The 12,359-nt window shown below is 49.6% G+C and overlaps 4 protein-coding genes across 4 annotated transcripts; 3 read left to right on the forward strand and 1 right to left on the reverse strand.

The window, feature by feature from the left end:
• Window positions 1-1,012: 1,012 nt before the first annotated feature.
• P170DRAFT_423412 (SD08430p) lies at window positions 1,013-4,096 on the forward strand (the record flags this gene model as incomplete). The annotated part of the gene is made up of 5 exons (XM_024847506.1): window positions 1,013-1,124; window positions 1,231-1,502; window positions 1,717-1,855; window positions 2,153-3,695; window positions 3,757-4,096. 5 exons carry the CDS (start codon window positions 1,013-1,015, stop codon window positions 4,094-4,096), a joined length of 2,406 nt encoding a protein of 801 aa, XP_024707863.1.
• A 481-nt stretch (window positions 4,097-4,577) lies between these two features.
• Window positions 4,578-5,325, forward strand: P170DRAFT_434282 (uncharacterized protein). The gene is made up of 2 exons (XM_024848679.1): window positions 4,578-4,714; window positions 4,839-5,325. Exons 1-2 carry the CDS (start codon window positions 4,634-4,636, stop codon window positions 5,154-5,156), a joined length of 399 nt encoding a protein of 132 aa, XP_024707864.1. The 5' UTR covers window positions 4,578-4,633; the 3' UTR covers window positions 5,157-5,325.
• Window positions 5,326-6,271: 946 nt separating this feature from the next.
• On the forward strand, window positions 6,272-7,048 carry P170DRAFT_402845 (sulfotransferase family protein; the record flags this gene model as incomplete). The annotated part of the gene is made up of 1 exon (XM_024846449.1): window positions 6,272-7,048. One exon carries the CDS (start codon window positions 6,272-6,274, stop codon window positions 7,046-7,048), a length of 777 nt encoding a protein of 258 aa, XP_024707865.1.
• Window positions 7,049-7,325: 277 nt separating this feature from the next.
• On the reverse strand, window positions 7,326-9,752 carry P170DRAFT_444523 (asparagine synthetase B family protein; the record flags this gene model as incomplete). The annotated part of the gene is made up of 7 exons (XM_024850638.1): window positions 7,326-8,236; window positions 8,312-8,396; window positions 8,457-8,503; window positions 8,556-8,820; window positions 8,883-8,969; window positions 9,028-9,485; window positions 9,581-9,752. The coding sequence occupies 7 exons, from the start codon at window positions 9,750-9,752 to the stop codon at window positions 7,326-7,328; spliced, it is 2,025 nt and encodes a 674-aa protein (XP_024707866.1).
• Between the last annotated feature and the right edge of the window lie 2,607 nt (window positions 9,753-12,359).

The raw sequence follows: 12,359 nt of genomic DNA on the forward strand, positions 1-12,359 counted from the left end.
GTCAGTCTGTATTTCCAATGAGCCTTTCGTTTATTTCGGTGTATCCAATCCAACGTGAGGCTGGAAACAGTCCGCCTCTTCAATGGGACCAGTTCATGTCCCTGTCGCAATTGATCTCTGGTCTAATGGGCCATTTCATATCCTTCTATTCAGGACATTACTTTGTATCATTTACATCCCAATACCCATTAAATTTTGTTGATAACAGAACCCCCAACTCGAGTCGTCCCTGGCCAACGATCCATCAGCCCAACCAGTGGATCATCTACCCTCACAACAACAAAACCACGAGCCTTTAGCCCAAATATAACCTTCTGACGATTCAAATGCCGCTGATGCGATAGCTTTTACTCTGGACCATTTGCTGCCAAGCTTAAGCACCTCGTTTCAGCTTTTTGCTTATGTCGCTCCCAGTAAGGCTTGTATCTGATCTTCATAGTAGATTAGACTGCCTCCACCTTACTAGATGATCTTCTTATGTATTACCTTGACATCATTCTACTCCAGTATATCGATTTTTGTTCCTCGGCTACAAAGTGTCGACACTACTAGGAGAGCATGGTTTATAACTAAGCTGTGCTAACTTAAACCAGTACTTTAACCTTGAGTCGACTTTAATAAAATCCATCCTATATAGAAGACTGACTAATGAAATGCCTTTAACCAACCCAAATAACCCCCTCGGCTTCCTCACTATCTAGCACCAAATCCCGATTGTCCGAGGTGCCCGTATGAGGTAAAAATCTGCCCTCTGCCTATTCTGTGGGTTGACGAAGTGGTGACGGAATATGTATTCCGCTGGACCCCGCTTAATAATTATCATTTTCTGAAGGCGACTGCAATGCAACGATACTTATATGAAGTTTTTAACCACCCAGCAGTTAATTCAAGCCATTGGATCAATCATTTACTACGTCTTACTCTATTCCAAGCAACATATACCATCGACCCACCGAGCTATCTGGACTCCTACGTTCTTGTCCCCAGCCGAAGCATCAAGCACAGCACAACAATGTCCCACCTAACATACTACAACTACCCCGGCGTAGGCACCCGAAACCAAGAGAACTTCCGCTACAGCCAGGCCGTGCGCGTGGGCGATCGCATCGAATGTGCCGGACAAGGTCTGAACCCTCCATTCACACCATATCTACATCCATCCCCCCATCTATCCCATATCCCTCTCCCTCCCTACTCACCTACAACAAACATGAACTAAACCCCCAATAGGAGGCTGGGACCCCTCAACGGGGATCTTCTACCGCGAGATCAACGCGCAGATCGACCAGGCGTTCGCAAACGTCGAGCTGAACCTGAAGCACGCGGGCGGAAAGGGCTGGAGCCAGGTGTTCCGGGTGAACTCGTACCATGTGCCGATCAACGACGAGGCGCTGGACGCCATGGTCCGGAACTTCAAGCGGTACATGCCGGATCATCAGCCGATTTGGACTTGTGTGGGGGTGACGCGTCTCGGGGAGGATGATATGAGGGTGGAGATTGAGGTGACGGCGCATGTTCCGGAGGGGAATTAGATTGGGTTTGATGGGATGATTGCATATGGACTAGATACGAGGTTGATGGATATGCAGGCGAGTCTTGGAATCGGTAGCTGGGCGGTCCCTTGCAGCGGGCAGGTGGGTGAGCTTGGCGAGGTATTGATTTGGTCTGATGTATTGGATTATGTGATGTCCATACCTACCTGGTACATATAGGTAGACTGAAAAAGTCATGATGATTTCTAAGGCAGTATCAGGCATGAGTAATTCCGACGATCGCTTCTGGAAACACCTTCCCGACTGGGCGGCGACGGCCTGTTTGGGCAATGCGCAAACCGGATCGGCAGGGTGGGCATCACGTGAGGGGTCGGCAGGCGAGGCGGAGTCATTTGGCGGGGCTGATTGGCCAATGGCAGCATCTTACAAAGATACCAGCGAAACGCAGCGAATAAAGTTGAGGCCAGCTTGTTCATCGGAAAACAATCATCCCCGAATTCCAGAAGACTCCTTTCCTTTGCCACGGTGGATGCATCCTGCCTCTCGTTTCTCTCGTCCCTCCGCATCCCACCCTGCCTCCTCTTCTCCCTCCCTCCATGTTCCTGCTGAGTCCTCCGATCGCCATCGCCATTCTGCAGAAGTGGAACTCGACCGTTTAGCATGCAGCACGGACAAGGGTGAACGCGAACATCGATATCTAACTCCCCGAACGGACCACCGCCGCCATCCCTCTTCCTCCTCCTCCCTGGACCTTCCTCCCTCCGACTCCAACTCCGCCGACGACGACTCCCTCCTCCCTCGCGGCCGCAGTGCACAGATGAAGCGCAAGGTTCGGACGGTCTCCAAGCGTCGCTCCAAGCCGGCTTTGACCATCGAAACCAACGGGCATGGGAACGACGAGATGAATTTCAACGTCGAAATGCGCAAGAGGGACACCTCCGAGTCCTCTACCACCGCCCGCGCCTCGCGCCTCATGCAGCGCCCCAGTTTCTCCCTCGACCACGATCCCCCTATCACCCCGCAAACGCCCGCCCTGACCACCACCAGCTTCGCCAATTTGCCGCGCAGCGACCGCAGGAATTTCCTGCTGCTCTGCGTGCTATACTTCCTGCAGGGTGTGCCCATGGGTCTGGCGACCGGCTCGGTCCCCTTCCTGCTGAAACCGTACCTCTCGTACGGCCAGATCGGGGTCTTCTCGCTGGCGTCGTATCCCTACTCGTTGAAACTGCTGTGGAGTCCCATCGTCGACGCCGTATGGAGTCGCCGGTTCGGTCGCCGCAAGAGTTGGATCACCCCCGTGCAGGTCATCGCCGGCCTGGCCATGATCTATCTGGGAGGACGCATCGGGCCGATGATGGAGCAGGCGGGTGCCAATGGGGGCGCGGGCGTCTGGAACTTCACATACTGGTGGTTCCTGCTGGTCTTTTTCTGCGCCACGCAGGATATTGCCGTGGATGGATGGGCCATCACCCTGATGTCGCCGCCTAACATCTCCTACGCGTCCACTGCGCAGACGGTCGGATTGACGGCCGGTCATTTCTTGTCGTACACCGTGTTCCTGGCGTTCAATTCGAAGGAATTCGCCAACCGCTGGTTCCGGACGATCCCGGCGGACGAGGGTCTTCTGTCGCTGGGCACGTATCTGACATTCTGGGGATGGGCGTATCTGGTCGTCACTCTCTGTCTGGCGATGATGAAGAAGGAAGACAAGACGCAGGACCGGGATAGCATCATGGATGTATACCGCAGCATGTGGAACGTGCTGAAATTGAAGAACATCCAGACCATCATCATGGTGCACCTGATCGCCAAGATCGGCTTCCAGGCCAACGACGGCGTGACGAGCTTGAAACTGCTGGACAAGGGCTTCGGCCAAGACAACATGGCGCTGGTGGTGCTGATCGACTTCCCTTTTGAGATCTGTCTGGGGTACTACGCCGGCAAGTGGTCGACCGAGTACACGCCCATGCGGCTGTGGTGCTGGGCGTTTATGGGCCGATTGGCAGCCGCCGTGTTGGCTCAGGCCACCGTGATGGTCTTCCCCTCCGGAACGGACGTGCCCTTCTGGTACCTGCTGGCTGTGATTGGCGAGCATGTGGTCTCGACCTTTATGAACACGGTCATGTTCGTGGCCGTGTCGGCCTTCCATGCGCGCATCGCCGACCCTGCCATTGGAGGGACCTACATGACCATGTTGGCTACGTGAGTGCCTATCATTTTCTTTCCCTTTTATCTTTTCTATTCAACGACTAACTCATATTAGGGTCTCCAACCTTGGTGGAACCTTCCCTCGATACTTTATTCTCAAGCTGGTGGACATGTTCACGGAAGCCAACTGCGTGCCTCCCTCCGTGCCACCCCCCGCGGAGGAACTGAAAGGTGACCTCGTCACGTCGGCCTTCTCCTGCGCTCTGGAGCCGGATAAGGCGCTCTGCGTCAACGGTGGTGGCACTTGTCACACCATCCGGGATGGCTACTACACCACCAACATCCTCTGCGTGCTGATCGGTACCGTTACATTCATTCTGTTCATCAAGCCGGCCGTATTGAAACTGCAGAATCTCCCTCTGCGTGCGTGGCGCTTAGCCCCTGGTCGTCAATAAGGCGCAGGACTTGGGTTCTTCGAGTGTGCTGGCGGTACTTAGACTTTGGATTTACATATTAGCTACTACCTAGCTACCACAATCTTTACCTTCGCGTGATTGCTTCCATGAATGCAGTCCGGAGGGGATGTATGAATAGATAAAATATCTCTAGAGTGCCATCTCAATCACCTCCATTTCGAATTCAGCTGGTCAAACAAAGCGGATGGTTACACTGCAGCAGCTCCTCGATCTGCGCCGCCAATGGGAACTCCGCCCGCGAAATTCGATTCGTCGGGTTTTAAACGAGCGGATCCGAGGACGATCGGGCTGGTCTGGCCAGTCTCGTCAGTCTCAGGGACGCTGAAAACTGAGAAAAGCAATTCTGCTCACCCAAGAATAAAAGGAGTCGAAGTCCTTGGACTTTGTTCTGGTTCATCTGCGTATAATATTTCTTCTTTCCTTTCCCTTTTACCCATTTAACTTAATCTTCCTGGCGTTCTTTAGTTCCAGTATATACATCCATCTACCTAAAGAACCACCCAAGAATCCACCAAAATGCACATCCCAACCCTCCTCACAGCTCTAACCAGCACTCTGGCGCTCTCCGCCGAATTCCAAGTCCTCAAGCCTAGAAACGTAAGTCGGCAACCACCCCTAAACCACCACTATCCCCTCTAAATTCCAGCATCAAACGCAACCCCCTTTCCATAAATAAAACCCACCCCTACCTTTTCCAAAACCAAAACTAAACCCAAGAAAGTGGGACCTCCACCTCCTCAGCCCCGGCTGCTCCCCCAACAGCTCCAACTTCGACGTATCCCTATACCACCGCTCGGGCGTGGCCGCGCGCAGCTGCGTCTCACTGACCGACGACGGGGCGACCCTCGACACCGGCAAGATCGACAGTATCTCGTGGAAGAGCCCGATCGAGAAGCATTATGATCTGTGCACGTTTAAGGATGCCAGTTGCTCGAAGGAGGGGTTTGTTGGGGCCGTGAGGAGTGATTGGGCGGTTTGTTATCCGTACCAGGGGTGGATGGCTTGGAAGGTTGTGGGGTTTGGGGAGGAGTGTTTTTAGTTTATTGGGGATGGATGGGGTGAGTTATGTATTTATGGATGTATATGGGTTTATGGATGGGTTTGAGAGAATCTTTTGACATAGTATTGGGATCGTGGTTTTATGTACAGGATGACGGATTGAACAGGATAGTTTATGAATGTTGAATATAGCCAAAGATGTGATGAGTCAATGATTAAAAACCATGGAGTAGGATACGAGTATCCCTCAAACTAGAAAAGCCATAGAGCGTATCCAAAACTACCGGAGTACATTAAGCTTCCATCTCCCAAGTCGTCCAAGCATTGTTCGACTTGCTTCACCCAATAAACTTGGTAAGTCTTGCATCCCTGTCCTAGAGCTTGTTATTGACCACTATCACTACTTAATCAAGTATAGTAGTGCGCTCGATATTCCTGTGTAGACAAACTTAACGGGCCCCCTTCTGGATGATTTTCATCAAGAGGGTTCATATCGAAAATATCTGCTTGCATCTTTCTAATACGCATGTTCCACAGGATAAAATCCGACAATGTGACGTCTGTCTATAGACGATCCAGCAATTGAATCTTGGCTTTGATGACCAGGCATTCCGTTGTATTTGGATCAGGGGATGTCATCAGATCTCAATTTGTCTTTCTTCACGCCACAAGACGGTTATCTCGCTTATCTTCTGTGAATCATTACTGAATAGGAATTGTTAAAGCTAGACTAGACTATTGCTTTACTAGGTAAACTGACGAATCCGACAAAGCACACTGAGAAATATACAGCGCACTTCTGCTATTCAGGATACTGATCGACTACGTACTAGTGTCATGAATAGCAATATATACCAGTCATATGCCAGTGACCGCATTGGGCGTTGAGACTCCTGGAATGACATCCTGATTAGCAGCGTGATCCCCTGGATCGGTTCCAAATCTCGGAGTAGAGCTGTCATAACTTAATGTTCACCGACTTTTGACTTTTCCCTGCCTGTTTCACCTTGTTTGTTTTTTCTTTTTTGAAAGGTACACCGTCTTCAAAATCATGAAATATAACTTATCAGCAACACTGTAGTGAGGCTTTGAAATCCCGGCTTTCTCTACTTCTTCAACCCCAATCAAATAGTCATCCCGGAAAACCTTCCAATCATGGACAGATTGGAGCACTGGCTGTATGGGACATTGCCCCCTTCTCTACACCGACACCAACCCATGAAAGTGCTCGCTTTGGGAATGGGGCGGTCGGGAACCGACTCTCTCAGCAAAGCCCTATCAACACTGGGATACAATCGAGTATACCATGGCTTTGACATGGGGATGACAGACCCTCCTTCATGGGAAGCATGGGTCAAGCTCGCACGGCGCAAATGGAAAGGAAATTCCTCATCAAAAGGTTCTCAAGGGGACAGTGACATCACCATCAGCGACCTCGATTGTATCCTTGGAGACTGCACTGCCGCGACGGGTTCACCAGTGGCCATAATGGCCTTGGAGATGGTTCAAGCATACCCCAATGCGAAGGTCATTCTGAACATGCGAGATTCGGGCAAATGGGTCCAGAGCGCGAAGAGTACGTTTGGCGTGGTTAACGCGGGATTCAAATATCGTGTTTTGCCGTATTTCGATGCCCAGTTGTACTGGAGGAAGCGGTACTATGAAGAGATGGTCCAGGCGTACTTTTATGGCTCGTTGGAAAACAATGGGAAATGGGTGTACGAGCAACATTGTGCCAAGATCAGAGGCCTTGTCCCCCAGAGCCAGTTGCTGGAATGGCGTGCAGAGGATGGCTGGGAGCCCCTGTGCCGGTTTGTTTATTTCTCTCTTCGTCTGTATCCGGTGTGGTGTTCGACTAACCGTTTGGCAGATTCTTGGAAAAGGATATTCCAGACCAGGACTTTCCTCGTGGAAATAAACCAGAGCAAATGATTGCCTCGATGGGCGGTATGTATCTGGAGGATATGTACAGAAGGGCAATTTTCAATATGTGCTGTATTGTTACTGGCTGCCTGGGAGCTCTGGGAGTAATGGCTTTTGGAAGTAGAGTCCTATTGGTATGAATATCTGTTTGACATTGAGTTGACAATAAAACCCCAAGCGGTATCTTTTAGTTCTTAAAGAAAAACAGTTTCCGTTCCGTTCAACTTCTATTAAGACCACCCCAGAAATTGAATAGGAGCGACATGGTGTTTACCTCTTAATTACCTCAAAGTACCCTGTATCTGTCTGCCTTGTAAGGGGATTTAAAGGGAAACCACATCGTTGGGTGGCTTTGCCGTCTCGACCCCAAACTGCTGCATGAGGACAACAACTGCGCAATCAACACTGCCTTCCTAAACGCAACCCGATCCTCTCCACCAAAAGCTCTCTGGAGGTAGCTTTGAATCGTACCCCAATCCAAGAACCCAAGCCCCTCAATATCCTCCTTAGTCAACAACCGTAAGAAAGTACGGTGAATCGGTCCGTTCTCCTTGAATTGCGTGGGTCCGGAAAATGGCTTTTTGCGACGAGTATAGAGCTCGTCTGTAATAAATGGACGCATTGCTTCGCGCAGGATGTATTTCTCGTTGAAGGAACGAGTCGCTGGATCATACTTCATCTTCAGACTGGGCGGGAGCTGGTTTGCATATTCATTCAGGTGGTGGTCGAGGAACGGCAGGCGACCTTCAACACCGTAGGCCATATCCACGTTGTCACCCACATAGCGGAGACTGATGGTTGGCATATATGATTTCATCCAAATGTACTGCGACGTATGGAGAGGATGCCATTTGGTTTGCATCTTCTCGCGCGCTCGGGGATCCATGGACTCGGCCAAGAGGGTTTCAGGATCTCCAGCAGAGGCGTAATGGTCTACCCAAGGAAGAAATGGCAATTGTCCAATTTTTGCCAACTGCCTGATGGTTTGCGTATGATTTACCATACGCACGGTGGAAGACGGGGATGTAGTCTCGGTACTACCAGAAACCACTGCGCCGGAGCTTCCTTGTACATCATGCCAGAGCTTTTCTCTTTCCTCGTCCGGAAGATATGATGCCGGCCAGGATAGGTCAGGCTCCTGTACAGCGTCAGGTCGAAAGTTATTGTAGCCCCCAAAGTGCTCGTCCGCTCCTTGACCTATTCATGGGAAGCTTGTTCAGTGTTGACTGCTCAATCAAAGCTAGAAGAATCTCGAGAGTAGAGACAACATACCGACAAGGACGACTTTCAATCCCAAAGAATGAACTTTCTCGGACATGGCTACCTTGGTGATCCCATTAACGTCCCACGAGGGCGTCTCGCTATGCCACACAGTTTCATCAAATCAAGATGCAAGAGCAGTTTCATCCATATGAACCGGGTGAAATTCCGCCCCAAGCCACTCAGCCGTGCGCTCTGCAATATCTGCTCGGGTCTCAGCGGATCTACTTGATGGAACAACTTTCAGAAAACTCACCAGACTCATCCGCACCACTATCCTTGTCAAACTGGATGGTGAAACATCGTAAGAGCGACACGTCGCCACTATCGTCACTTCCAAGCTTGGCCCTTTCGTGTTTCATGAGATGGGCAATAATCCCAGCGACGCACGAGGAATCCAAGCCCCCGCTCAGATACACTCCAACGGGCACGTCTGCACGAAGTCGGATCCTGACGGCCTCGATAAGACGTTCTCTAACGCCTTCTATCATCTCGGCTTCGGGACGGGTCTCCAGAACCCGCTAAATAGACACCAGAATATCAGAAAACATACTTCCATGTAACTCGAGCGGTGTCCGCAAACCTTGTCCGGATAGTCCGTGTCCCAATACATCATCTGCTGTATCTCACTGCTATATTTCTCGCAAATCAAATAATGCGCCGGAGCGACCTAGCAACCATCAGCAAAAATACCTCATCGGACACCCCCCGGGGGCTAAATAACTTACCTTGTATACCCCTCGGAAGAAGGTCTTGTGGCCAAACTGCCACGCGTGCCCTCGAAGTGTCTCGACACACCACTGGGGCTTCCACCCAAACTTGAGGAAACACTTCATCTCCGTTGCCACCAAGAGCTGATTCTCATGAATCGTATAATACAGCGATTTAATGCCATACCTGTCTCGTGCGGCGAAGAGTCGTTCGCGCTTAGCATCCCACAAGACCAGCGCAAACTCGCCTCTCAAATGAGACAGGAAAGATAGTCCATAATGCTTGTACAAGGCAATGACAATTTCGCAGTCACTTGTACCTTTAAAATTGTACTCGTTTGCCAGCTCCCTGCGGTATTGCTCGTGTCCGTAGAGTTCTCCATTCACGACGACATATATCCCGTCTTCCTCGTCGACAAATGGCTGATCACCACCGGGGCTGAGATCAACGATTGACAGACGAACATGACCAAGGCCTAGGATTCAGTATTTGGTTTCGGTAATAAGCAAGGTGACCTGGAGGCACAGAAAATGAAAGGAAACAGTGGGAGATGAAAAAGCATCTACTTACCAACTCTGCGGTCAGGACTCAACCATAAACCACGACCATCAGGCCCGCGATGCTGGATAATATCCAAGCTTTGCTCAAGCTCAACATGACCCTTTGTTGGGGGTATCTCGTCGAGGCCCGGCGTGGATTCAATCCTACCTTGGAGATTCAGAAACGCAGAGAGCCCACACATGGTACTTATACGGAATATGTTCGTCGGACAAATGATTTCTTTTGATCCTAGGGTTGCTTTTCCCGTGAGAATCGAGCTGTTTGATCCGATCGGATAATTTCAATTGCTTTCCATGGGCGACAGGCTTACAAGAATTCTCTTTCTTTTTCTTTTCTTTTCTTTTCTTTCACCCAGCCTCATCCAATTTCAAAACAGCATCCCTTTGCATCGATCTATCGAATTATATTTCCACTGGGAAATACACATGCAAGGGGCCTCCTTACGCACAAAAACCGGTCTGTATTGTAGCGCATGGCTGTCTGGATATTTTACTTTCTGATCTGCGGTTTTGCTGCATTGGTTAGGCAAGCAAAAGTGACACAGCTATGCTTGTAAATAGTGAGATATTTGGAAGCTTAACACCTTAATGCAAAAGCTCCGACAAAATATTCCGACGCAATTGGGTTGGCACTTCTACTTCTGTTATGCTTCGGAGATGATTTCGCCCTTGATTATAATAAAAAGGTTATACTTTTGTTTGGTTTTATTAAAAATAATTGAGCTATAGACCGCAGAAATCTCAGCCCGTACCTCATGATTATGAGTACAATCGCTGTATTGTAGGTATCAGAGATCTCCTAGTGGTCATTCCAGCTGCTTGATTTTGCTCATGAGTCAAAGACAAGATATCACTGTGCTTGAAACAAGGAATCGAGTTCCCACCATGGAACACTTTGTAATTCTGTCAGCTTCCATGTTGAGTTCCTAGCCTTTCCACGCCTCATTGTCAACTCGAGCAGAGGTCTCGACGAACAGAGAGTATTCAGATTCACATTGCAGAGCTGATTGAAACGGTCGGACAGATCTCCTCACAGTACATAATACGCCGCGACTATCCGTACTGAAAAGCCGAGGCGACCATTATATCGCACAACTACCAGCGTCCCTCGTAGTTGGGGAATATTCCGGGGTATATTGTCCGTGTCAAAGCCAAACGGCCAATTTCCGCTTCGATCCCTGGACGGAACGTTGTAAATGATGCGTTTAGGGATCCATTGGTTGCATAATTTAGTAACCAGCAGCAGACGGTTCGAATTGGTCCGGTCATGCTTGTCAAAGGAGTCGCAATACGGAAGGCGTTCCTTCGGGGTGTTTGCTGCGACGAGCATTCCATTTGTCCAACTCATGGTGGATTTCCCATTCAATAGGACTGTGAAGAGCCCTCATAAAATCATCATCGATTCTCAAAGGCACTGTATTGTCCCGATTGAAATGCTTTCTCAGAAGCAATGTGTGTATTGTCTTTTGTCATCGTTTGTATTGGAATTCTCGTTGGAATTTTGCGTGTATTCCCTTTCTTCGATAAAGTGCTATAATGGGGCTGACTCGAAGATATTCAGCCAAAGCATTATAGCCCGATGGGATTAACTTCGTCTCAGACAGCCAGGAACGAGATGATGTTTTTGATATCGATCGGGATCTGAACGGATGAGAAAGTCCGCAGAACAGATATCACCTTTGAAAGTGGCTCTGGCTGTGTAAATTTCACGATCATCTTCTTTTGGGAGACTTTTTCCCGAATATTTGACCTCAGAATTTGAACAGAGTCATCCGTGTCTGCATATCAACCAAGCATTGCTGTTTCTTGTATCCCGTCTCTCGCTCATTGCTTTCTATCCATTTGGAGCCATTTAGAATATCAATCCGAGCCCAGAAAATGGTGTCATCGTTTTCCCATCGTCGTCTCATCAATTTCAATCCAGAATTTTACCCGGGAAACAGAATTTTCAAAGCCTCATTTGCCTTTGACGAGGCTTTTCAGGTCGATTTGTGTTCCGAATCATGACCAGAATATTTTTGCAGTTCTGCGTAAGTTTGGATAGATAATCATCCCACGTGCGTGTTCAAGTAAGCCGTGGATGTAGAAGGGCTGGATATTTGCGTAGGTTTTAACGTCTGACAAGCCTGATTTGCTAAGAGCAGCAGTAATAGACCGGGTTAGAGTGTCTTTTGAGGATAGCCAAGTGCGCCTTCCTATGCCCAATCGCCCAAGTGTCCAGCATAATTAATGTGATTTCACATGATCCCCGGGGCATGAGGGCCACGGCCCTGGTACCCTACGACCACCGTCGCGTCCGCCCTGGGCCACAGCGTGCGGCCCCCTCCGTAGACATGGGGCACCTGGAGGTAGACAATGACCAGGACCGGGTCCACCACACTGATGAATGTCTGTGAGATACCTTTTGTTGACTCATTCCGATGCAGAAAATGCGAGATACGCCGCTATTCTCTAGCCCCAGAGCCCGATGTCGAAGCTCTGTTGTTCCTTTCTGTGTACGACACGGTGATTTCGGGTCTCGTCAACCTGCGAAAATTGCGTTCGAAATGACAGTACGAGAAGCCTGGGTTGCTGCTGACAGTATAGTTGAAGCCGTGGGATATTTGCATCAACTCGCTGAGGATTATAGCTCAGGAGCTCACAGGGTAGTGCCAGGTCCACTCACCGGAGCCTTGAAATATGTAGTCAGAATTGGCCAAAAATTGTCGTGATGCCGGACCAGAAGCAGGAAAGTGGCACAATCAACCGGTGGAAAGGGACATCATGAAAGTCACGATGGCAGGAGCAAT

This window comes from Aspergillus steynii (assembly GCF_002849105.1).
Source record: "Aspergillus steynii IBT 23096 chromosome Unknown P170scaffold_2, whole genome shotgun sequence".
Lineage (NCBI taxonomy): Eukaryota > Fungi > Ascomycota > Eurotiomycetes > Eurotiales > Aspergillaceae > Aspergillus > Aspergillus steynii.